Source organism: Dunckerocampus dactyliophorus, chromosome 6 (genome assembly GCF_027744805.1).
Source record: "Dunckerocampus dactyliophorus isolate RoL2022-P2 chromosome 6, RoL_Ddac_1.1, whole genome shotgun sequence".
Taxonomy (NCBI): domain Eukaryota; kingdom Metazoa; phylum Chordata; class Actinopteri; order Syngnathiformes; family Syngnathidae; genus Dunckerocampus; species Dunckerocampus dactyliophorus.
The window spans coordinates 15,782,673-15,808,644 of record NC_072824.1 but is presented as its reverse complement, the minus strand read 5'-3'; the positions used below and the strand labels follow the sequence as shown (position 1 = coordinate 15,808,644).

Sequence of the window (25,972 nt, the reverse complement as noted above, 5' to 3'; positions counted from 1 at the left end):
ATTTTTTTTTAATCATCGTGAGTGAACAAACAACTGGTAAATTTTAACTGAAAAAATAATACTGCATCCTATTTCTTAGCTGCTCTACAGTTTTTAGAAAAAAAACATTTTGAGGAAAAATAAAACACAAAAAATACTTTTTAATCGATATGAGTGAAAAAAAATTGGAAATATATATATATTTAAGGCAAAATAAAACATAAAAAGTATGTTTTTAAAATCAATTTGAGTGAAATAATAAGTGGTGGATCTAAATTTAAAAAAATACTACATCTTAGTTTTCAAAAATATATTTTTATGGCAAAATAACCTAAAAAATATATATTTTTAAATCAATATGAGTGAAATAACAACTGTTAGATTTCAATAAAAAAAAGAATGCTGCATTAGTGTCTGTTTTTTGTTCTGCTCCAATTTGTGCTGTCACCTTTTGACCTCTGTTGTGCTTCCTCTTAGATCCCTTTATTCCCTGAGTGGGCGGTGCGACGAGGCGCACCTGTAGCCACTCTGCCATCAAGGGCTCTTGCGCTACAAGGCTCCAGGAGGAGGACGTGGATCGTTACTACTGGTCTGCATGCTGCCTGTGAAGCTCCAATTTGTCTGCTCTTGTTTAGACCTGTTAGGCTGTCGTGTATAGTTTAAGCCTTTTCCACGTCCTCCTTGCTCCTTGTAATGCTTCACCTGACTGTCCATAACATTCTGCATCTTATTTCTAAGCTGCTTGACAGTTTTTTTTTTTAAATAGTAGTGCAAAATAAAACCTGCAAGAAAATACTTTTTTAAATCAATATGAGTTAAATAACAACTGGTAGATTTCAATAAAAAATATCTTATTTCTTAGCTGCTCAACAGTTTTTTGAAAGTAACTTTTTTAAGGCAAAATAAAACGTTACAAAATACTTTTTAAATCAATATGAATGAAAAATATTTTTGGAAAAATATTTTCAAGGCAAACTAATACATAAAAATACTCTTTTTCAAATCAATATGAGTGACGGTAGATAATAAAAAAGCATACGGTATCATATTTCTTAGCTGCTCTGTAGTTTTTTGATGACTGTTTAATTGATCACCAAGACCTTAATAATTAGCATCATAACTCATCTGTCTGTTGTTTGCTAACAACCTCCGAGATACTTTTTTCCAGCCAATCTTTGTGTCGTGGCTGTCCAGGTCACTGGTGTATAAGTCCCAGGAAGAAAAGCTCTGACATGCTTGAGAAGCCGTTTAGTTCCAACTGTTGCTTTGCATGTACAAATCTGTGAAGCCCGTGTAGAAGACAATGTTTTTTTTCGAGGGTAAAAACACTGCCTTATGCTTGGACCAATACATTATTTTATTTTTAAGATTAAGACAACAATGGACAGTCTGTTGACCAGTGACATTTTTCCATCTGCCCACATACCTGTATCCCATCTGTCGACACACAACTACAGCATCCTGATCAGTCCATCCATCGTCACATACCGTCCCCCACTGGCCAGACAGGTAGAGCTCGACCCGCCCTTCTCTGGGGCTTTCTCCTCCCACCAGCCTAACCGCAACACCTGTATAACACACACACACACACACACACACACTGCAGTTACTTGCTTCACATCGACATAACAGACCACTCTCCCCATGAGCTGCTGTAACTCTGCTGCAAGGCTACTGATACAATTGCTCTGTTTCTTTCAAATACGAAAAAGGATTTAGCTTTACAATTTGCAATTCTCGACCACATGCTAGGGGGCAGTGTTCTTTTGTTGACTTTGAACTTTCTGTGTATTCGTAGTCTTGAACAATAGAAACTGAACTGACATCCAGATTTTTTTTATATAGATATCAGCGCATAATAACACGCTGCATTTCACTGCTGGTAATGGCAACAATATGTTATTATTAAATCAATTCATTGTACATTATGAGCGTGACTTCAAAGTTCTGCAGGGCTTATCTGCATTGTTTCTCCTTTCCAAAATCAGCACAAACCAATCTGCCTGTGGCACGCTGAGCGGGGGAGGATGTACACACAGATAAACACGCGAAACAAATCCACACGGGACACTCACAAATACTTTGCAGTAATGACATAATTCTTGAGTGGCCGAGAATGTCCCCCAGGCTGTTGCCAAAGCTACCTAAGCTGCATCAATAAACTCCTCAGCAGCGTCAAATTGCTATTTCAGTCTCGAACCGAAGCAAAGCCCCCAATGCATGCCTTTCTGTGCCATTTAGCTGACTTATTACATACTATATATGTTCTATTAGCAACAGAGCAATCAGCAATCCAAGCCACAACTCTGCTTTGTTTCTGCTTTCCCTTTTATTGATGTCTGGAGGCCATTGACAGAGGCTTGATTTATGGTACAAACCCCACCCCTCCCTCCTTCCAACCCCTTTTTGCCAAGGGTGACACCAGAGAACCTTTTTCAAAGAGGTGTGAGATACAGTTTTATAGTTGAGCGTGCAATACACAGACCCACTGAAGCCTGATATGCACTGTTTGCTAGGAAGTAACAGTAGGGGGGTAGCGGGTACATTTAAAAAATCGGGTCCAGTTGATACAGCAGGGCAGGCTAATCAAAATCTAGCATGACATCATGGCCCGCCTCATTGGGGATGTCTGCTTTTCTCAGATGAGGTTTTAATTGAGTACAGGTGGAGTCTGGAAGAGATCTCGCAAACATCTTTATCATGTATTAGACAGAGGAAATTGGTGTAAATGAAGACTTTGGTTTCCTATGCTTGGCTGCTCTGGAATACGTGTGCTAGACACATCAGTGGCACAGTCTGTAGTTCATGCATTAACCAGCGATAGAATAAAACTGACTTTCTTATATTTTAAAGTGTTTAAATGTACAGTTCAATGTTTCAGATCATGAAGGAAATGTAAATATTAGTCAATGACAACACAACTGAACACAAAATGCAGTTTTTAAATGAAACTTTTTATTATCAAGGGAGAAAACCCTACATGGCCCGATGTGAAAAAGTGCCCTCATACCTAATAACCGGTTGGGCCACCCTTAGCAGCAACAACTGCGATCATGCAATAACTGGCAAGGAGTCTCTGACAGGCTGTGGAGGAATTTTTACCCACTCATCTTTGCAGAATTGTTGTAATTCAGCCACATTGGAGGGTTTTCCAGCATGAACCGCCTTTTTAAGGTCATGCCACAGCATCTCAATAGTATTCAGGTCAGGACTTTGACTAGGCAACTCTGAAGTCTTCATTTTGTTTTTCTTCAGCCATTCAGAGGTTGACTTGCTGGTGTGTTTTGGATCATTGTCCTGCTGCAGAACCCAAGTTGTTAAGTTATGTTTTAACAGGGGGGCAATCACTTTTTCACACAGGGCCATGTAAGTTTCATCTAAGTTATCGCAAATGTGAGATTGCGGTTGTTGCTGCTAAGGGTGGCCCAACCAGTTATTAGGTTTGGGGGCACTTTTTCACACAGGGTCATGTAGGTTTGGATTTTTTTCCGTTAATAATAAAACGTTTCATTTAAAAACTGTATTTTGTGTTCAGTTGTGTTGCACTGACTAATATTTAAACTTGTTTGATTATCTGAAATATTTAAGTGTGACAAACATGCAAAAAAAAAAGAAATCAGGAAGGCGGGAAACACTTTTTCACACCACGGTTTATATTTAAATTTAAAATATAATAATAACAACATTAATAATAATATATATGTGTTAATATATATATGTCAATTTATTTTGGTATATTTATTAAGACAAAAATACAAATATACTGTAACATTTCATTTAAATTCTAAAACAAAGGAATATTTCAGTGCACGTGAGCCTCAAATGAAGATTTCTATTTATTTATTTATTATTTTAATTATTGTTAGTTATTTAAAAAATAGAAACACCTGAGTTTGTGTCCCAACTAAACCCACAAAGTAAGGCGATATCAACGTAACAGGAACCCGATGTGGTTAGTGTTAAAGGTAAAGGGTCATTATGGTATCAGTCAGTCCTCAGGATGAGCTCAGTTCAGCAAAGACTTTCTGAACTTCAAATATGATTGTAAGCAGTGATTAATATGATAATGAGCCAATTCAACAGATGATGAAAATGTTGCAGGGAATTGTTCTAAAACTGGCCTAAAACGGCATTGAAAAAGAAAAAAGTGAGCCTCTACAGCAATAAACAAAACACATAAACTTGGTGGTCATGCCAAAATCTTACTATGAACTTCATATTATTATTTATTAAGAAACAAACATTGTGAAGTAACGCAATATCTACAGTCATGGCCAAAAATACCGGCAAGCCAAAGACAGTAATGTTTTTGGCCGTGGCTGTATAAATTAGGCTGATTTGGTTGTATTCCATACAGGCCGTGACCGTACGTTTTCAATGAATTAGAGTCTATAATCGTTGTACTGAATCCTACTAAATATTCTTCAGGTGGCTATTTTCCTTGATGGACTATGGGAAATGTTTATTATCAATAATTTCCGACTGTATGGAGCAGAATAATGCTGCTGGAGGAGTTTTGCCATAGCTGATAAGTTAATTAACAATTCATTGTTATTGTTTTAATATATTATTTTAATGGCAAGACAGAATCTCTCTCTGAATGTTCTGAACTCCTGTTTCCATGCTATTATGAGCAGAATAGTGCTATCTGGATGTGGGCTACTTAAGTAGAGCTTCCCATAGTGTTTTTCTTCTTCTGACAGCAAAGTAGTTGAGATCGAATCAACAGCGCCTCTGCTGGTTGCAGCCAAGTAGTGCACTCCATTTTGCCTCAACTGCTTGAAATGACACTACAGACTCCTATAAGTGACCTTATTTGGCGCTTTTCACACATTAGTAGTATGGTATCTATAGTTTAAATGTAAAAAGAGTCACTGTGTTTAGGATAAGATTGTGTCTTACTAGCTGGAATCCCGTCTCCAAGGCGCTCTGGGTTGCACGCGATGTTCACGTCTTCATGGTGTGTGCAGTCATGACGGAGCCATTCCTTCCTTTTGCACAGCAACAGGCTGGGCTCCTTGCCTGTACAGCTCACATCATCCAGGAGAATAGGACCTGACGCCACACCAAAGCGAGGAACCGGGGTGATATCTAGTCCTTCAGGGACCAGAGTTTGGCCTAACCTGCACAGTCCACACAGTTGACGTTATTAACCTACTGACCGAACAACTGATTTTACACAAGTATGTGGCTGTGTGGGGGGCACTATTTAAGATTACCTGTATCCTAGTTGGCGGCACACCACTTGCGTGTTAGCATCAGTCCAGCCATCATCACACACTGTCCCCCACTGACCACGGTAGAAGACTTCTAAGCGTCCCTCGTAGCTCCTGGCCCCACCCACTAACCGAGCACTGCCATCTAAGAAAAAGATAAGAGTTTTGATGAACATCATAATATAAAAAAATTGATTCTTCAGAATTAAAACATTTACTGTGTACAACACAGTAATTGACTAATTATGATTTGAAGCAACTGAAGGAAAAATTGACTGCACTACTTGGCTGCAACCAGCAGAGGCACTGACGCGGCAGTCTCAGCTAATTCGCTGTCTAAAGAGAAACAACACGTCAGCAACACTCGTAAAGGCATCTGCTATGGCACAACTCCTCCAGGCAGCATTATTCTGCTCAATATAGCCTGGAAACAGAAGTTCAGAACATTCAGGAGCGATTCTATTAAAAAATAACAATGAATCAATCAATCGATTGTTACTTTTACAGGGTCAATTTAAAAAAAAATCCATCAAATGTCTCCTATTCTATTTTGTATTTCAGAACAACTTCACTGCTTTAACAACAGAAATATGCGTAAAATGCAACTTTTATTCCCTTCAAAAAAAGGCCAACTTGGTCAAGATGTTTTTTTCCTGTGTCCTGCCATTCTCCCTGTTCTTCCGATCCTTTGTGAGGCAGTGGAGCTTTTTTCGACCAGAATACACTTCACAAAAAATATAAACACAAAACTTTTGTTTTTGCTGCCATCTTTCATGAGCGCAACTCAAAGACTTGGAGCTTTGTCTACCTTGTATGTACACAAAAGGTGTATTTCTGTTCAATATTGTTCACAAATATGTGTAAATTAGGCTGCCCACAATAAAAGTCCACTCCAAAATGTGCAGTTTTACCGCACAGCACAATGCCACAGAAATGTTGAGGGAGTCCATGCTGACTGCAGGAATGTCCACCAGAGCTGTTGCCTGTGAACTGAATGTTCATTTCTCCATCATAAGCGATTTCAGAGAATTTGGCAGGTCATCCAACCAACCAGCACAAATTGATGGTGATGCAGGTTGACCTACCTGTCAAAGGGCTGCAGGATACTCCAGCATCCTCAGAGTGGAGACAGTTGTGTTCCCCCCAGGCACTTTTGGGACACTGCTCCACAGTGAGCTCATTTCCTGTGCATCTCACCTCGTCCAGCCACACACGGCCAGAAGTCTGTCCAAAATGGGCCTGGCCCCATGCCCTTGCTACACCACTATGTAGAAGATTGAGGAAAAAAGACCCACAATAGCTCATTTTGTGTTGGCTTTATTGATGATGAATGTGTGTGTTTGCCTTCACCTCAGCCCTAACTGTCGGCACACCACCTCTGCATCACTGTCATCCCACTGGTCGTCACATATGGAGCCCCACTGGCCTGCATGGAAGACCTCAACCGTGCCCTCTGACCCTGAGCGTCCTCCCACCAGCCGAACAGGCAACATCAATGCATCTGAGGCACATAAAACATAGCACACATTTATTTCACCTGCACTTAAGTGGAATAAGTAAAAAACACTCCATACCTTGCTGCTTGGTGCAGGTAACAGCCGCAACCAGACTGCACTCCCCCCCATTCCACATGGCTTTACGACACTGGAGAAGATCTGGCTCATCTCCCCGGCAGTGGACACCTTGCCAGTGGAACTTGGCCGTGCTCAGATGAGGTAGTGCGACGGCATGAGCGCGGCCTGAGAAGCTTTAGGTGAATCCAAATGTAATACCAACATAAAAGAGCATGGCTTAGCGTGCCGCTTGTTAACTTAAGAACCCTTCAAAGTACAAAGTAAAATAGTCACTTCAGCCTGCTTGCGTTATTCTTTAGCCAAGTGCAAGTTCATGATCTGCCGATCCACAGCAAATACACCATAAGCACTTTTGCACCCTGTAGTGTCCAATAACCGGCCACGTGACGCCCATCAGTGGCCATTCTGCCAAACATATGGCTGACATTTGCACTCTCTGCTTCGCACTATGAGTTCTGCTTCTTGTGTGCAAATGCATGCATGTGTGCCACAGCTGCTTGTAGTGTCGACACATGGAAGTGTGCAGCACGATCTCCTATGTCATAGCAACACATGTGTTTGTGAGCGTTTTTTCTTGATGGTGATTTATTTTGGGGTCAAATTTAATCAGAAGGTTAGGCAAGTAGCAGTGAGAGTGAGGAAGTAGCAAGAATGGTGGTAACAAGGTAAATAAGTGTGGCACTAAAGGTATTTAAATACCTCTTGGGAAAAGAGGCTTGGAATGCAAGGGTCACAGCCCCCCCCACCCAAAAAAAAAGACTACGTGCGGTCATGACTCTTGTGAAATTCTCAAACATTCCCACTGATTTACCATCACGCTCTCATCATCTATCAGATATCTGAAGCAGCGTAGCACTGTAAAAAGTTTTATAGTGCACCTGCACCTGATACATATGCAAGAGAGACATGCACATGTGGAAAAAAACTGCACCAGCCACTTGGGAACAGTACTCCTTTCTTACTCACTGCTGAAAAATATACCATCAAGCTAATAATTAGTCATATACTGGCCAGATTTTGAGTTAAAGTGAATTAGCATTTGGTGAATGGGTATATTTTTGTTGGAAATTACTTTTTTTCTATTTCACTTAGTATATTTATTATAGTATCAATTTTGACCCCTTTTTTCTTTTACTTTAAAATGAAAATGATTTTGATGTCTTGAAATCAATGGATAGGTATAAGTGAAATATCTAAATGTGTGTACTATTTGTGTGCTTTTATATGTTTGTGCAGGCAGCTATCATGTTCCTCCCCATTTACCAAAAAAGATCACATAGGCTATTTTGAAAATGTACAATTGTCTTGAAAAAAAGTGGGTCACGACTTCATGAACTTGGGTAAACGTGGGTCTCAGGTTGAGACCAGCTGAGAACCACTGCTCTAGATGGCGCAAGATGTTGAACGGATCTTTAGAAATGATGCAAAAGATGGTGTTTGTTCACCTCTAAGACAACTTCTTGCAGTCTTTTTTCACTTTCTTGCAGCATTTCCAGCTACAAAATGCCCATCCACATGTATGTCGAACGGGCCGCACGGTGGCCGAGTGGCCACACAGGAGATCGGGAAGACCTGGGTTCGATTCTCCGCTAGGGCATCTCTGTGTGGAGTTTCCCTGGTTTTCTCCGAGTACTCTGGCTTCCTCCCACCATTCCCAATGTGAATGTTAGGTTAATTGGCAACTCTAAATTGTCCATAGGTATGAATGTGAATGGTTGTTTGTCTATACGTGCACTGTGATTGGCTGGAGGGTGTACCCTGCCTCTCCAGTATACCCCCGCGACCCTAATTAGGATAAGCAGCATAGAAAATGGATGGCTGTATGTAGAACAGATAAACAAAATTGCTTGTTGCTAGGCAGAGTTCATAGGACTAAAGTATAATTGCCCCATGGACCAATTTAAATAAAAAAAAGTCTGAAGAGGCTAAGTAAATGACTCCAAAGTACCACTATTCGAGTTTTGACATGTTTATTTACACTAGTCTATTTGGCAATCCACCCACTAGTCTGCATTAAATATCAACTTTATATTGCAAAGTCGCATACTATATGCCTGAATGTGCTTGTGCGCCGACTCACCCTGTGCCTAGCTGTCTGCACACAACCATGGCGTCTTCATCTTGCCAGTCATTGGCGCACACGGAGCCCCACACGCCGCCCAGGTATACCTCCACCCTGCCCTCCAGCTTGGAGCGCCCCCCTTGCAGGCGGACTGAGCCTGGTGTGCAAGAGTGAGAGGGGGACACATGCAATGTAAAAGTTTGAATGTCTAACAGATGACGACACGGGCAATTGTCTTACATGTGTGGTTATAAATCTGTCAACAGTGGGTAAATGATCACATTTTATATTTCATGTGGGTTTGGATACATTAGGAATGCTCCGAAGACAATAAAGACAAAATAAGGTGGATTTTTTTTCATGTAAGAAAGACATCTGCTTGACATTTTGAGTCAGTTATTCGCGTGCCTCTAATATAGTTTAATAATTGCATTCTTTTTTTTATTTCTTCCCGAGTACCACTAGATGAAGTACCACAGTTTGAGAGTCCATGATAAGAGTTCTCCAACTTTTTGCACCAGGTACCACCTTAAAAATATTTAGCTCTGCAAGTACCACAGTTTTTGTTACCGCCGCCTTACCGTCACGGTTTAGCGTTGAACATGTGACTCGTACTTTCATGTAGGGTTTCAGTGAGCCTACAATTAATAAATGTGCATTTGTGCAACTACGTTTTTTGTTTCTCTGATATAATTTTAAAAATAATTTTGGAGTACCACTAGATGAAGTCATGTCATGTAACTGTGGTCACCCACTGGGGCACAAACCACCGATCCCCACTAAATGAGACTTAGCAGCGCTAGCCAACGAGCCAAAAGACCGAGCTGTCAACTCATTTACCAGCGTATTTTCACACATCCACGTGGACGAGCTGGCATCCGTTGCACTTGTACCACAGTTTGAGAACAAACACCAATGGTTCTCAAACCTTTTACACCAAGTACCACCTCAAAAATATCATGCTGCGCTTTTTGCTACCTCAGCTTACGTCACAGTTTAGCATGATTGGCTTGTGGCGTATCAGGTCAGTTCAACAATCACATTTCAGCAAAGCCAAATTATTAATTAGGTTTAAAAAAAAACGATTTATCATATGGATATTTCATATTTAATATATATTCATATATTAATATACATGAATCTATATTATTTTTTGTGTACCACACTAAATGTGTCACCGGTAGTATTCGGACCACAGTTTGAGAAACAATGCTGTAGTTTTTACGCTGGTCATTTCACCAGATGATATTTACGTGTGTATAAAAACAACATCCCTTTACAACAAAAACACATTATAATGAGATAAATACCTCTCAGACAGTGTAAATTTAAAGTAAGCATTATTAGCTCTGTAAAGGCATTACTGTATGTCTTCATAGGGACAAATGGGTTCCGTGTGTCTAATATTGTCCCTGATGGGTATATTTATGGGTGTATCAAAGTAGGTCAATATAAGGATATTTTTCCTAACTGGTGATCTACGGTGTTGTGTTTACAACATACTGTAAGTAAACATATGTGGTACACTGTGAGCTCATGTATGGACACTGTGTAATCAATGCATAAATTTAGCAGCATTCTAGTGTAAAATGTATTGAAACAAAATGAATGAATTCAAATGTCCTCATAATGACTGTAGATGAGAGTCCATGTGATGTGTTTGCAGGCCTGCTGAGTGTTTACCTTGTTTACAGTCGCAGTATCCCCAGTCAACTCTGCCTCTCTGGTTCCGGAAGAAACACCATGGTCGGATTCGACCGTCAGGATTCCTGCACTGATTGTGCTCCCCTATTCCTTTCCCCGGGTGTCGCTCCGTGAAGCCGCCCACCTCGCTCCAGTTCATGCACCGCGCGCCGGCCTCGGTGACGTCGATGGCGCCCCGGTACAAGACGCCTCTCCCGCGGCTTTGGGCGCAGTCGCTGAACGGTTGAATGAAAGATGAGTGGCCGCCGCTTGGCCACAGGAGCGCAGCCGTGAGGGCGAGGAAGACCGCTTTCATGCCTGGGATCCCGGAGGTTTGCTCACGGTGGGAATAACATCAGCTGAGGAGGGAGAAGCTTCCCATTCCCTCCAGCCAGACGCATCGCCCAAGCCGTGGGACGGGAGGGAGCGTGGGGTGGGAACAGATCAATGAAGACCTACTCTTACAGAATTACATGCACTATATGTTGTGAGAATGATGTTCTACAGCAAGCATTTTCTCATTTTGAATCATACATTTTGATGGTATCCCTGATATTGCTCACCTGCCAATGGGTCATATTTGCATATGATCTGCTGTGCCTATTAATATTTTCGGTGGCATTTAGCCTTACTTTATCTGAGGAATTGCATTAACATTGTTGTTGTATGCAATAAAGCTTTGTTATAATTTGGCTTATTTTATTTTCATTTGTTTGTTTATTTATTTGAAATATACTTCTCCCAGTACTGTACAGTGATTAGAGAAATTAAAGATATAAGAAAATGAAAGATCCAGAATCCCACATCCATTGCTCTACAAAGTGTGCTGTTAGGGCCAGCAAAGCCTTCTCTGCTGGCCTAAACACTACCCGAAGCACTGAGCTACATTTACAAAATTCATTCATTTAATAGGCCGCTTGTCCTCACTTGGCTCGAGGGGAATGCTGGAGCCTATCCCAGCTGACTTTGGGCGAGACGAGGGATACACCCTGGACTGGTCACCAGCCAATCACCGGATTTACAACTTAAATTCTAGTATTTGTTCCTTGAAATTGCATTCATTTGTTCCCAACAGTCTATTATTATCTTCATTTTGTAGAGTGTCTCTTGGCTGCACTGCTTCCTGTAGTGTATGTGTATGTTGGATTTTTTTGTTGAATCGGATTTCAGCGTCCGTGTGCTGCCATGTCAATGTAATCTGCCCATGGCCTTCAGAATCAGTAGTGCTGGCTCATGACACTCAAACACTATTAGTACACTAACAGATTTCAGACTCACCTCACAGGGCCAGCTGGCAGGCTTAGAGTAACATCAGCATTTTCCCATCCTCTGATTGGTTGATGTCTGAAACACTCAAACTTACCAGTGTGCTTGAACTCATCATATCATACTGTACATGGTATTAAGAGGAGGGGTCAATGAAGTCCTCACTGAAGGCCCATGTATGAAATGCACCGCCAGCCTCTGTATAGTTATGAATGTATGAATTTTGCTACATAAGCAATCTACTATATCTGTTGTAAGACAAGGGGGACAATGCCCTTCCTAGTCTGTGTGTTTTGGACATGACACTTCAATTTTCAGCATGGATCTCTCTCTCTTGGTGGGGCTCACAGGGTCCTGCACATGCAAAACCTTAAGATTTAGCTGTGATTAGACCCATGTAACCTAATAAATGTATATCCAGTACTTAACCTCTGGTTGACTTATTAAGACATGCTTTCTGATGGGCTCATGCAGCCTCCTTCATGCACTTTCCCTAACAGTGATGCAGCAGACACATTCTAATCCTCTTGGCTAGCACACAGAAAAACAATGAGGTCATAACCTCATCTCTCCATCTCCACTGCAGAATCCCAGTTGTTACGGGGTAATTAAAGTTAAATATAAATATCACTGTCACTTTATCCTGCATGTACAACCTTGTGATGCCACACTGAATGATTTACAAAAAATAAATAGGATTGCTTTTGTGTGCAAATGTTTTCACATGATTGAGTTTGAGTTTTATGGATTAAAGTAAACAATAACAATAGTAAATAGTCAGCAGCTAACAATGGAGAATTGCTGGATCACTAAAATGGACATTTACATTTAAACAGTAAGTAAAGGTGGTCTTTAATATAATTTCACTGTTATATTGAAAGGCTCATATAGTGAGCTTTTTACGTTATTGCACTCCTAAGCAGTTATAATGTTTGGTGGCAAGGATCACAGACTGCCTGACCGGCAGACCTCGGTACGTGCAACTGGGGAACTGCAGGTCCGACACATCCCACTTTCAGTACAACGCTGAGCTCCGCCATGTACAGAAGTTTGCGGGTGACATGGCCATGGTGGGATGTATCAGGAGGATGAGTACAGAAAACTGATTCCAGGACTACGTCAACTGGTGCGATGCAAAACACCTCAACTTTAACACCACCAAGACCAGGGAAATGGTGGTGGATTTTAGTGAGAAAAAGGACACACCCAGAGCCTCTTCTCGTTAAAGGTGACCTGGGAGTGTATCTGGATGATAAACTGGACTGGATTGCCAACATAGATGCTCTGTGCAGGAAAGGGCAGAGCCATATTTCTTCAGAAGCCTGGCGTCCATCATAGTATGCAAGAAGCATTACAGATCTTCTACCAGACTGTAGTAGCTAGTGCCCTCCTGTATGCAGTAGTGTGCTGGGGGAGCAACGTCAAGAAGAAGGACGCCACACACCTGGACAAACTGGTGAGGTAGGCAGGCTCTGTCATTGGTACTGAGCTGGACAACCTGACATCTGTGGCAGAGCAAACAACAGAGGGGGAGCAATAAAAACACCCTTTATTTATTTATGTATTTATTCATTTATTTATTTATTTATATGTTCTTATTCTGTTTTCTTCTATCTATCTATCTATCTATCTATCTATCTATCTATCTATCTATCTATCTATCTATCTATCTATCTGTCTATCTGTCTATCTGTCTATCTCTCTCTCTCTCTCTCTCTCTCTCTATCCTCGCTCTCTCTCTTAGTTAACAATAACACTTTCAGTGACTACGTTATCTTACTCTCGTAGAACATCTCTGTACGAAACGTCGTAGTGGCGTGGTAGCTGATTGGAGGAGCAAAGACGGAAGCGACATCTAGCGCCCAATCAAATGAGACCATAATTCACGTAGGCGCTTGTTTTATGGTAAAGCTCCACCGAATGTGGAGGGCGGTGTCATCAGTTTAGACTTTGTTGCCAATATCTATTGGTTACCTAACAAAAGTGACGTGTATGATATAAGTTATAATTGATATTTAAAAAATTCAAAGAGTATATATTGTGTCGTTTTTTTCCTAAAAAAAAAAAGTTGCAGACTTTAACTACCGCCCGTTCTAAATCAAACGCCCTGAGGTTTACAACGAGTGCTCACACTTCGTTTAAGCGGGTATCAAACGTTAGCTAGTCGTTTCCTCAGCAGGTAGCCATTCGCATTTTGAAACATTCCTATGTATTAAGTTATCAACGGTGGGTTCGGGTGCAAGGACAGATAAGGGCGAAGGGGACGAAATGAACAGTCGACTGCAGGAAATTCGAGAGCGACAAAAACTTCGGCGGCATCTTCTAGCTCAACAGGCAAGTAGCTAGGAATTAGCATCATTGTTGTTACCAAAGTAGATAACCCGACAATGTAACATTGTTAGTCATGAATTAAGTACTCTGATCGTTAACTGTCCTTGCATTCCATTCTATTACGGGAGGAATGCACACGCATGGATGGAAGTCGTGCATGATGTACACAGCACGGCTTCATGGATGCATAACCGTGTAAACACACGTTATGGTGTAACTGAGTTATTAATAACACAATAAGTTGGCTAACACTTACCGTTGTGTTATACCATGCACAAACGAAACAGGATATTATAGATAATTGATCAAAATGTATCAATGTTACACCTTTTATCCTTTTCTGCAGCTGGGAGCTGAGAGTGCAGACAGCATTGGGGCTGTGTTGAACAGTAAAGATGAGCTCAAAGAGATAGAAGAGACTAGAGAAACATGCAGGTAAAAAAAAGTGCAATGCTTATAGTAGGGGTAAGTAAGTCGTATCCCAAACAAAGAGCTACTACTGGAACTTTATGACCAGCGGACAACAACACTTGCTGTTTTAAATCCTTTTTTTATGTTTCTGAAACATATTATTTGTACATGTTGTTTTTTGTGCTACCTTTACACATACACTACACCGCAAGACATATTTTGGATGTTTGTTTTGGATGGTGGTGTGTTCCAGGGCGTCGTTGGATAAATCTGCCCCACCCTCAAAAAAGAAGGCACTGACAGAGGGTGATGACACGGAGGAAGATGTAGAGGAACAAAAAGTAAGCAGGGCAGCTTGTATGGCATAATTAGCATTATAAGTAGACTTAATTAGGGGATGTCTTTTTCCAAACAACTGTCACTCATCATACAAAATGAATAATGCTAATGGGGCTAACAAACATTTAAAGATTGAGACACAAAAAGTTTCGTGCACACATAATCAATCATGAAAGCTGTATTAACTATACAGGCAATGTTTGAGTAACATTTTTGCAGACGTAAAAATAATTAACCATACATTACACTAACAAACACCAACTCTATTAACAAATAAAGAGGGTGAAGTCAAAGTTGTCTGAGATGTGCCACACTCACCAACAACAAATTTTCCCATTTTGTCAGGATGAGTTGGAGGTGCAGCAGCCAGAGGAAAGCAACCCATACGAGGAAGTCTACAAGGACTCAAGTACTTTCCTCAAGGTTAGCAAAGGACTTCCTTACACACACACACACACACACACACACACACACACACACACACACACACACACACGCGTTTGATTTCAATTTAAATATACTTTGTCTGATACGCTGGCAGCCTTCTTCAGCTGCACTATCTAACAAATGAGAACATTTCACAGTGCATGTTGGAATTCATGTTTCCCCTCAGTGAACCACAGCTCTTCAAGTCCCAAGCAGCACTCATGTTATGTTTTTAAGATACACAAATTTTGCTACTCGCTTGTTTGCCAGCTACTGTACTTAGACAATAACGGCTGTGTGTTGAATCATTTTCAGTGAATAGTGTATACTGCTGTACACTGGCAATTAGTGTCACAAGATCTCACGAGAGAGAAAACGTGACAAGGTTTCTTGTTCCGAAAAAAAAAAACAAAAAAAACTGTCTCATGGGCACTAGGCCTGGGACGATAATAAATAAATAAATTGACCACACAATAAATGAAAATAAACTTGATAATTTTGCCGGCCTCAATATATTGCCATGGGCATGCGTGTCTGTTTTCCTCTTCTCCGGCATCCCGGGTTCACTCTGTGCATTGGACTCAGCACCTTGGCGCGTTTGTTTCATAGAACAACTGTATGAATGAAGTGAACCCTTTTGTCAGTCACACACACTCTTTGTCTGGGTGGGTGGAGGCCGGCCCAGCCTCGTGAGGAACAATGCAAGGTAACATAGTAGAAGTTAAATTTAAAAAAAAAAGTGGATTGCAACAAATTGTCATTTATTTTTTTAAAAGTCATGTTAAAATCTCATTTCGTTCTCATAGATAGAATCTCGTATGTCATCTGATCTCGTGAAGTGAGTGTCTCGTGACACCCCTATTGGCTACTCTAAAGTATGTCCACGTTTACTTTTAATGGCATTGTCCCTTGAGAAAATAAACTCATGAAAATAGCTGCTGTAATGTAAGGCGGTGTACTCAGCTTATGTGTGATACTGTTAACCATGTAAGGTTGCTTTGGAAACAGCTCTAAGTATAACACAGTGTTGTTTACAGCAAACTGCAAGCATCATAATAAACGTGTTATACTCTGATGCAAGTTCTTGTTCGTGCATTTGCTTTCAGGGTACACAGAGTTTGAATCCTCACAACGATTACTGCCAACACTTTGTGGACACGGGTCACAGGCCACAGAACTTCATTCGAGATGTTGGTGAGTGTGTGTAAGTTTGTATACTTGTGTGTGCGTGTGGATGTGGACCACGTAGCAAACTATCTGGTTTTGTGGCTCAGGCTTGGCTGACCGATTTGAGGAGTACCCCAAACTACGAGAGCTGATCCGACTGAAGGATGAACTTATCTCCAGCACGAACACCCCTCCCATGTATGCTACCATGTGGTAGTGCTATTACTATATAACACCACACCGACAGTGATTCAGTGTGCGTTTGGCATCATCAGGTACCTGCAGGCCGACCCAGAGCACTTTGACCTCCAGGATTTAAAAAGCGAGTTTGACGTCATCCTCCTTGAGCCTCCTTTAGAGGAATACTACAGAGAATCAGGCATTAGCCACACAGAGCGCTTCTGGACCTGGGATGATGTACGTTTGTCTTTCTTTTTTCTTATTCAAAATGATAAGAATGTTGGAAGAGTGCTACAAAACTGTTTAGATTTTGACAGCAGGGGGCGACATGCGCCCATCTAAGCCATCCAGTTCTGCCCAGCTGCCTGATGTGCACTGTTATTACACTTAATGTAATTCTTTAGACTGCAATGTTGCTTATTTTCTATGCTTGTAGATCATGAAGTTGGAGATTGAGGAGATCTCTGCCCTCCGTTCTTTCGTCTTCCTCTGGTGTGGCTCAGGTGAAGGCCTGGACTTAGGAAGAATGGTAACACCACCCCTCTCTCTAGCATCGCGATCCAAAATCACATCCAATTATCTCCTAATCCTGGTCCGTTCTCATGATTTTTTTGTTTTTGTTGTGTAGAGCCAGAAGAATGCGTGTTATTTTTACACATCAGACAAGATGAGTCCCGCCCTTGTGAGCTCGTTTCACATGTCAGACATAATGTGTGTGTGTGGAGTGATCGCTTGGTTCCTCCTCACCTATTTTCATAGTACCAGATGAGATTATGCGTATCGTAACCCTCACGCCTGTGTTTCCTGTCTGGCCAGTTACTGCAGCACTTGTCAAAAGTGTTGATTGACAAGAGGTTGACCCTCCTGTCCCCACCAAGGCATCAGTATTTCTATTGGAGCTTATGGGTTCCAGGAGATAATCTTATAGTCTAGTAGGTTCTTCATCATCAGTTTGTCCATTTATGGGTTGTGAATCTTGGTCTTCACAAACCAGAAAAAACACATAAAGCGTGGGACTTCCTCAAAGCAGTCAGAATCAGGGAAGTCACACAATAAATGACATCTGTCTCATGCCAATGTAACCCAGGGTTTCAGGAGGCTCGCTACTGTCATGGAAGTTCGGTGTAAGTAAAGGACGGGAGCCATGACTGTAGGATGCATGTTTCTTCATGTACACAGCGTGTCTCTTTTAGCAAAAGTCAATCGACCTTCTCAACCTACACAACACGCTTCCGGCCTTCAAAATAAGAGTGATGTGCACGACGTCCTGTTTGCTTGTGCTAACAAAAAGCTTACACCAACACTGAGGCAGGAAACAAAATACACTAGTACAGCGGTACCTCGGTTAGCGTCCGCCCCGATTAGCACGTTTTTTTTGGCTAACAACCAAAATTGTTGCTCAAATTTTGCCTTGGTTTGCGTTCGCCCGCTTGTTTTGCGTCCGGTTTGTTTATGCCGCCATCTTGGATCACGCGGCCACGACGAAATCTTGCGATACTTGCACGTGATAGAGATAGAGAGATACAGATACAGATATGCGTGATCCGCATAACAGTCCATCAACCTGGCGTCGCATCACGGGTGACATTCGGTGTTTCTGCCTGTCTCATTTTACATCCATACCACTCATTTCTGGTTCCAACAACAACACATACGCATCAAACTTACTGTAGCACAGTGCTTCTCAATTACGGTATTTTTTGTCATGCCTCCACTAGGGTACAATGATTTCGCACACGTCACCACCTTGCTGACACAATTCCGCAACATCACTGTGCCAGCCCCTCCCCCCTATTTGCATTATTAAATGGCAAGGTACATGTTTATTGGTTCTACAATGTTGATATTTTGTTTGAAATATGTTTTACACTTTGGCAAATTGTGGATCAGATTACTTGGATTGACATTATTTTGTATGGGAAAAGTTGCTTTGGTTTGAGTCCTTTTTGATTTGAGTTGGACCTTCTGGAATGAGTTAATGACGTTAACCAAGGCACCGCTGTACTAATACGGTAGTTCAAGACCCATAGCTCATAGACAAACCTTTTTACAATTGTTTCTGCACCCAACCTTCTGCAGTGTTTAAGGAAATGGGGCTTCAGGCGCTGTGAAGATATCTGCTGGATCAAGACCAACAAAAATAACCCAGGAAAGACCAAGGCTCTGGATCCAAAAGCTGTGTTTCAGAGAACCAAGGTACAGCACAAAGCATGGAATTAATACCACTCTATCATTGACACACCACTCCCTCTTATATTGACACTGTAAGTCTTTGTTTTTGTTCCTGGCTCTGTTGATTCACCACTTAATGGGTCACACAGTGACTCTTCCTGAAGCCACTCAGGAGAAAAGTGAAAAAAAAATCCTTTGAAGAAAAATCTTAATTTTTTCATTCTTTTTAAGACATGTTCTGCAAAACAAACCTGCTGCTTTACAATTACATCAAATGGAGCAACAACGTAATGGCTATGTCTCTCCTTCCAGGAGCACTGCCTGATGGGAATCAAAGGAACAGTGCGGAGAAGCACGGACGGCGACTTCATCCATGCCAACGTGGACATTGACTTGATCATTACGGAGGAGCCCGAGATGGGCAACGTGGAGAAGCCCGTGGAGATCTTCCACATCATTGAACACTTTTGTTTGGGCCGCAGGAGGCTGCACCTTTTTGGACGAGACTCTACCATCAGACCAGGTAGGCCAAATGTTTCTGGAATCATCATTCAGTTGTTGGTTCTATAATTGCCCCCCCCCCCTCCCCCTTTTACAGGCTGGCTGACCGTTGGCCCTACACTGACCAACAGTAACTTCAACCCAGAGACCTATGCTGCACATTTTGCTTTGCCCGACTCCCACCTGTCCGGCTGCACCGAGGAAATAGAGCGACTGCGACCCAAGTCGCCGCCTGCTAAGATGAAATCGGAGCGTGGTGGCGGGCCGGCTAGAGGGGGGCGGGGCGGTCCAAACGTCGGAAGAGGTGGAGAGAGAGGCCGCGAAAGAAACAGACCAAATTTCCGTGGGGACAGGGGCGGCTTCCGGGGACGGGGAGGACCACATCGAGGATTTCCCCCTCGCTAGCACGACATTGGTCACCAGACTTGTTTGAAGTTGATGCGTAAAGCGTCAGGTACATGTGTACAAATGTTGTCAGTGCAGTGACAGTCTATAGTTGCGGTTGCCTCGGTAAGGAGACATCTACTCTAACTGACGTCTTGCTTCTTCACTCTGTGGATACTTTACTCAAGTGTTTGGCCCCCAGCAATATTGTTTTACCATCAATCTAGAGTCCTGTTTATTCAGGAATGTCTACTGTACTGTAATCACAACATGTGGCTCCACTGAATTATTTTCTATTTGCACGGTATTTTTTTTATCCATCTCACAAAGAGACTCCTTTTTTTAAAGGCAAGATGTGTTCAATTCTTAAAAGCTGATGTCAGAATAACATGTAAATGGTGCAAAGTAAACAACACAGAGGTCCTTCCACTTTTTATGTTGGTGTGGTTAGCAACATTTTTTTATTTTTATCTTTGTTTATTTTTTGTGTCCAAATAAACCTTTTCTCAATTTGTATGTCACCGTTTCTATTCTTTAGTGTCGCAGTTTTCAAAGTGTAAGGTGGAACACTTCGGGGGGGGGGGGTGCAGGAGCTTGAGAGACTCTCTTTGGTGAAAAGAAAATACGCTCCAGGAAGTCATTTTTTCGGGTGAGTAGGGGGGATGCGGTTGGAAAACTTAAGTGATTTACTCGAGACACAAATGATGTCCCCGATATTGGATGCCAGTATTACCACCATTAATACTTTACTCACTGACAAAACACGAAAAAATGCTTATGTCCTGCCCCAACGCAGTTTCCTTGAAAAAAAAACCCAGTCTAGATTGCCATGTGGGGCGTGTTAAAAAATGGAATGTTACACATCCTCTTTCAAAGGTACATGATCCACATCAGGTATTTTTAGCTACAGACACATACTGTACATTTAATAAATACCTCCTCATTAGCAGTAGTAAAAATCTTTGCCCAACAAGGTCGATATTCTTGCTATGTTAGACCAATTTTCTCATGTCAATAGCCGACTTCTTAAAACACGCGAAAATAATCAGCCAACAGAACACGAAAACATGACTTGCGAAAATGTTGTTTTACTTGCGTCAAGTTTCAAACAAGTCAAATGGCAAATCAAATGCTATCTTTCTGTTGGCAGATTATTGTGCTTATTTTAAGAGCTATTACTTGTCATGTTGCCTCGTCACACTTGAAACAACCAGAATGGCGACACAACGGTTTTCTTCAGAAAAGTCCTCAAATCTGAGCTATATTCTTCTTCAGGTATTCTTCTTAAAATATGCAAAATCAGCCAACCGAACAAGAAAATATGACTGTCGAAAATGCCGTTTTACTTAATTCAAGTCTTGAAAACTTAAAATCTAGCTTATTGTGTGGAAATACGGGGAAATAACTACAAATGGTACACTTCACGCACTCACCACTGCAAAAAAGGCCAGTGAGGATAATTGACAATGCCGGTCATAGAGAACACACAAACCCTTTGCTCTTAAAATCACAATTATTAAAATTCACTGATCTGGTAAACCTTAAAACGCCTAAAATTATGCAGAAAGCAAACAGTAACCTACTATCCAAAATCGTAATACAAATTTCATCAAGAGAATAGAAATATGATATTAGGGAAAAATTAAACTTACACGCGCAAACAACGCAAAAAAACCTTTGGCATATCAGTACGTGGAATCAAATTATGGAACGGATTGAGAAAAAAATTAAACTATGTACGAAAATGAGCCGGTTCAAGAAACAGTACAAGCAAGTGATGTTTACAAAGTACAAGGAAAAAGAATCCTGAACCTTAGGGGAGATACAGTATATATACAATGCTATGTCACATGACTACTGCACTTCTTAGGACTATCTGAAGAATTACATTGTCTGCACTCACTCATCATCTAATAACTTAACCTCTTCATCACTTAATTTTAGATATTTCTAATTTTGACTATGAATGTTCAATAATGTATTTATTGAACTTATTCATTTGAATAAAGGAAGTGAACAAATGCATTAGCAAATGATGTGAAACAGAGAGGGGGAAGGATTAAATAAGCTTTGCTTCTTTCTCCGCCTTTTGGACTTGTGGAATTGTCAACTGTAATATGTGATGCTTTCCAATGTAACATATGCATGTTCAAAATAAATGAAACCATTACCATGAAACAAACAAAACGGCAGATTTGTGTACATACTGCGTTACTTAACGTAAGAAAATTGATCTATCACCATTTTAGACGTATGTCTCAGATTTCATGATATGAGGCAGCACTTCATGCTCTCGATTACGCTGGTAATGACGTGAATGAGTTGTCAGCGGCATCACCGCTTCCTTGTCTCCCTTTGACATCTCACATGACAGAGTGAGGAAACATGCAGTCACACCAACAAAGTGCTATTGTGTCTGAATACTAGTAGAGCTTAGGCGTGACGAGTTGTGTGCGTGTGCGTTTGCATCAGTCTGGAAAGTACAGTTTACGTTGTCTTGATTGGGGAGTGTTCAGCAATGTGCGGGTGTGTGGGTGTCGTATTTGATCTTATCCAGGCAAAAATGAACGGGCAGATAATATTTTTACTGCCTGACATTCAGCAGCTTGGTATTCATATAGAAAAATACTTTTTACACCACTTTTCAATAACATTCATGCTTTTTTGTAAGGCTGTCAAATGATTGCACGTTTTAATCAAATTAATCACAGTTTTCAAATTAATTCATCATGATTAATCACCATTTGGAACTGTTTCTGAAATATGCCAATTTTTACTCTATTTTATTAACGGAAAGATAAAGAACAGGACAACATTTTATATATGTGTATGTATTAACAGCTCTAATGCCTAAAGTCTCTTTAATGAAGCTGAACATTTGAATCACACGTGAACCATGTTATTATGAGCAGTGAGGGGTTCAAAGACACCGCGTAACTTAGGATGAATACGTAAATGCAGTAAATTGCACTTCCACAGTAAGAGTTACGAAGAATATCCACTTATTGTTTTTCTTTGTCGTTCTGTCTACTTAGACCACGCAAAATAAAGATGTTGTTGGGATGTAGGGAGTGTCCATGAATGCACCTTGCGGTTGTGTAGTGAGGTGTTGTTCCGAGGGCGGGCAGACTAGAGACGTGTCTGCGAGTTGGAGATACAGTACATACAGTGTACTTGAGTTGGAATTGCACTGCTGTCGATGTGTTCAGGTCAGAATAAAGTTATAAAATAGTGCCAGACCCCGTGCGACCCTGTGTGGATGCTACACTGTGCCTCCGTTTGCCGTCATAACAGAGAGGTGTGGCTTGCCATGTTGCACATGCGTTACTTACGCTACAAATTTGAACGTAATGAAATTAATTTGTTACCACAGTTATTTTTGACGGCTGTTTATTTGTAAAGCACTTTGCAACACTGTTTTAATAAGTGGCTTTACATATTGTGTAATTAACAATTAAATATTGTATTACTATAATTACTGTTGTCATAGCAAGTACTTAGTTGTCTGGTGTGAGGGTGAAATTAAATGCACTATTCCATTTAGTTAGATTAAAAGGTACTAAAAAACAAAAACAATTAATTAATTAACTTTACATTTTTTTCTGTCATCATTTGTATTATTGTTTTCAAATTTGCATTTGTTTAGTTTTGTTTTTTTTCGCCTTCTTTAGACACCAACTAGTGAAATAATTGGTTGCAGCCAAGTAGTGCACTGTATTCATAGAATGGGGCTGTGATACTGAATGTACATATTAGTTTGCATAAGCTAACTCTTCCACTCCTGAATGGTGTACACTAAAGTGTGAACATTTGACTGTGCTGATATTTTTCTAACAAAGACACCTCGCGGTGCTGCTGTCATTTGACCCCATAATTCGTAATGACTTGAAATTTCTCACACAGCTCAATGCGCTCGACAAAACATCCACTGTAACTTTAGGGTGTTTTGTCCAATCACCACAAAATTTAGTATGCACTTTCGGGAGACGGACAAGCACGTGTAAGTCAAATTTGAGCAAGATTGGTTGAAAAACTTGTCTTACATGAACCAAAAAGTCTTTGCAGGGCAATGGGCAGGACACGCAAACTAATGTCCAGAAGTCATTGACCATTTGTCTAAGGATTATAAAACCTTTACCATATCTGTATTACAAACATTCTAGCATGTCTTTCAATGCATTTTGACCACAACCCACAAGTCACAAATGCCATTTACAGTCATGAAAAAATTAAGACATTTTTCATACTTGATTTGTTACACATTTAATATCACATAATGATTGTTTGTTTATATGTAATGGTAAGTTGTACTTAACAATGCTGGCAACACTCTACTCATATTTCAAATAGCAAGGATGGATGAAGCCTCAAGGTGTGGTATGTTATTATGAGTCACGCTACATCTTTATATAAATACTATATAGTGGTGTGAAGAAATGTTTTCCTCCTTTCTGATTCTTTTTTTTTGCATGTTTGTCACACTTAAATGTTTCAGATCATCAAACACATTGAAATATGAGTCAGTGACAACACAGCTAAACACAAAATACAGTTTTTAAATGAAACGGTTTAAGGAAGAAAAAAATCCAGACCTACATGGCCCTGTGTGGAAAAGTGATTGCCCCCTAAACTTAATAATTGGTTGGGCCATCCTTAGCAGCAACAACTGCAATCAAGTGTTTGTGATAACTTGCAATGAGTCTCTGACAGGAATTTTGGAACACTCATCTTTGCAGAATTGTTGTAATTCAGCCACATTGGAGGGTTTTCCAGCATGAACCGCCTTTTTAAGGTCATGCCACAGCATCTCAATAAGATTCAGGTTCGGACTTTGACTAGGCCACGCCAAAGACTTCATTTTATTTTTCAGCCATTCAGAGGTGGACTTGCTGGTGAGTTTTAGATCATTGTTCTGCTGCAGAACCCAAGTTGGTTTCAGCTTGAGGTCACAAACAGATGGCAGGACATTCTCCTTCAGAATTTTGTGATTCCATTTATCACAGCAAGTCTTCCAGGTCCTGAACCAGCAAAACATCCCCAGACCATCACACGACCACCACCATATTTTACTGTTGGTATGATGTTCTTTTTCTGACTGTTACGCCAAATGTAATGGGACGCGCACTTTCCAAAAAGTTGAACTTCTGTCTCGTCAGACCACAGAATAGTTTCCCAAAGGTTTTGGGGATTGTCAAGATGTTTTCTGGCAATATTCTCTTTGTTCAGCAGTGGTCTTCGTCTTGGAACTCGTTTTTGCCCAGTGTCTTTCTTATGGTGGAGTTATGAACATTGGGCCTCATTCACGAACATCTTCTTAAAAGTCTTCTTAAGAACTGTACTTAAGAAGGCGCGGGTTGGAAACTGTGCCACATTCACGACACCTTCTTAAGTAGGGATAATGGTTCGCACCGGTGTTCTTAGGTTGATGAATGCCAACGGGGATGCACGTGCATGTAAGGCCTAATTTGCATAGGTCACCGCCTATTATTTCCTATATAAGGGCAAAAATGTGCCGTGCGCAACAGGCAGCTGGAGGCGGAGATGCCAAAGCGCAAGGGCAAGACTGAGGAGCAGCTGGACAACAAACGAAAGAAAAACTTCAATTCTACTGAAATAGAGGTGCTTTTACAAGGAGTGACCGAACACAAGACCACCTTATTTTCACGTGTATCCACCGGTCATCAGGCCATCCAAAAAGAGTCGGCATGGAGCACCATTGCAGGAAACATAAATTCCGTTTCCACGGAGAAACGCACCACCGCAGAGGTTAAAAAGAAGTGGTTTGACTTAAAATCAGAGTCAAAAAAAAAGATTGGACTGCACCGGAGGGATCCGGAGGAAACGGGAGGCAGGCCATCAATCAGAAACCAAACCATTTCGGAAACTCTACAAAATATTTACACAATTATGATGGAAAAATAAAGTCAAAATACATAGTTTCTGTGTGACAATTTATTTTTTCTGTGGTTACATTTGATTAGACGCTGCCTAATTAATACAGCAGCCCCGTGCTCTGGCTCAAGACGTGGCTGGGGGCGCATGTCGTTATCTGGGGGTGCTCGTGCGCAATAGGCACACCACGTTTCATTGCGATGTTATGCAAGACGCAGCAGGCCATTATGATCCTGCACACCTGCAACAACAGAGAATCAATTATTTATTCAGTTGACCAAATAAAACATATTTGCAATGAAGAATTCCTGGATTAATGAGAGCCTTCACAAAGAATCAGAATGTTTGCCTCTTATTTTTTTGCCATTCCAAAGCATAAATAAAGTAAA

General features: G+C 40.9%; 2 protein-coding genes across 2 annotated transcripts in view; one reads left to right on the top strand and one right to left on the bottom strand.

The window, feature by feature from the left end:
- The window catches only part of prss12 (serine protease 12), a 36,786-nt gene extending 23,514 nt beyond the window's left edge, over nucleotides 1–13,272 (bottom strand). Inside the window, exons 1-9 of the mRNA XM_054779201.1 lie at nucleotides 13,225–13,272; nucleotides 10,515–11,858; nucleotides 8,850–8,988; nucleotides 6,770–6,942; nucleotides 6,546–6,696; nucleotides 6,281–6,459; nucleotides 5,199–5,340; nucleotides 4,882–5,102; nucleotides 1,406–1,547 (exon numbers count right to left, since the gene is read on the bottom strand). Of these exons, the coding sequence (XP_054635176.1) occupies nucleotides 1,406–1,547; nucleotides 4,882–5,102; nucleotides 5,199–5,340; nucleotides 6,281–6,459; nucleotides 6,546–6,696; nucleotides 6,770–6,942; nucleotides 8,850–8,988; nucleotides 10,515–10,830 (1,463 nt within the window). The 5' untranslated portion in view covers nucleotides 10,831–11,858; nucleotides 13,225–13,272. The remainder of the gene's footprint in view (nucleotides 1–1,405; nucleotides 1,548–4,881; nucleotides 5,103–5,198; nucleotides 5,341–6,280; nucleotides 6,460–6,545; nucleotides 6,697–6,769; nucleotides 6,943–8,849; nucleotides 8,989–10,514; nucleotides 11,859–13,224) is intronic.
- Nucleotides 13,273–13,903: 631 nt separating this feature from the next.
- Nucleotides 13,904–20,207, top strand: mettl14 (methyltransferase 14, N6-adenosine-methyltransferase subun). The gene is made up of 11 exons (XM_054779202.1): nucleotides 13,904–14,114; nucleotides 14,458–14,546; nucleotides 14,776–14,863; nucleotides 15,207–15,284; nucleotides 16,394–16,481; nucleotides 16,562–16,652; nucleotides 16,730–16,871; nucleotides 17,071–17,163; nucleotides 18,714–18,830; nucleotides 19,119–19,329; nucleotides 19,405–20,207. The coding sequence occupies exons 1-11, from the start codon at nucleotides 14,049–14,051 to the stop codon at nucleotides 19,710–19,712; spliced, it is 1,371 nt and encodes a 456-aa protein (XP_054635177.1). The 5' UTR covers nucleotides 13,904–14,048; the 3' UTR covers nucleotides 19,713–20,207.
- The last annotated feature ends 5,765 nt before the right edge of the window (nucleotides 20,208–25,972 follow it).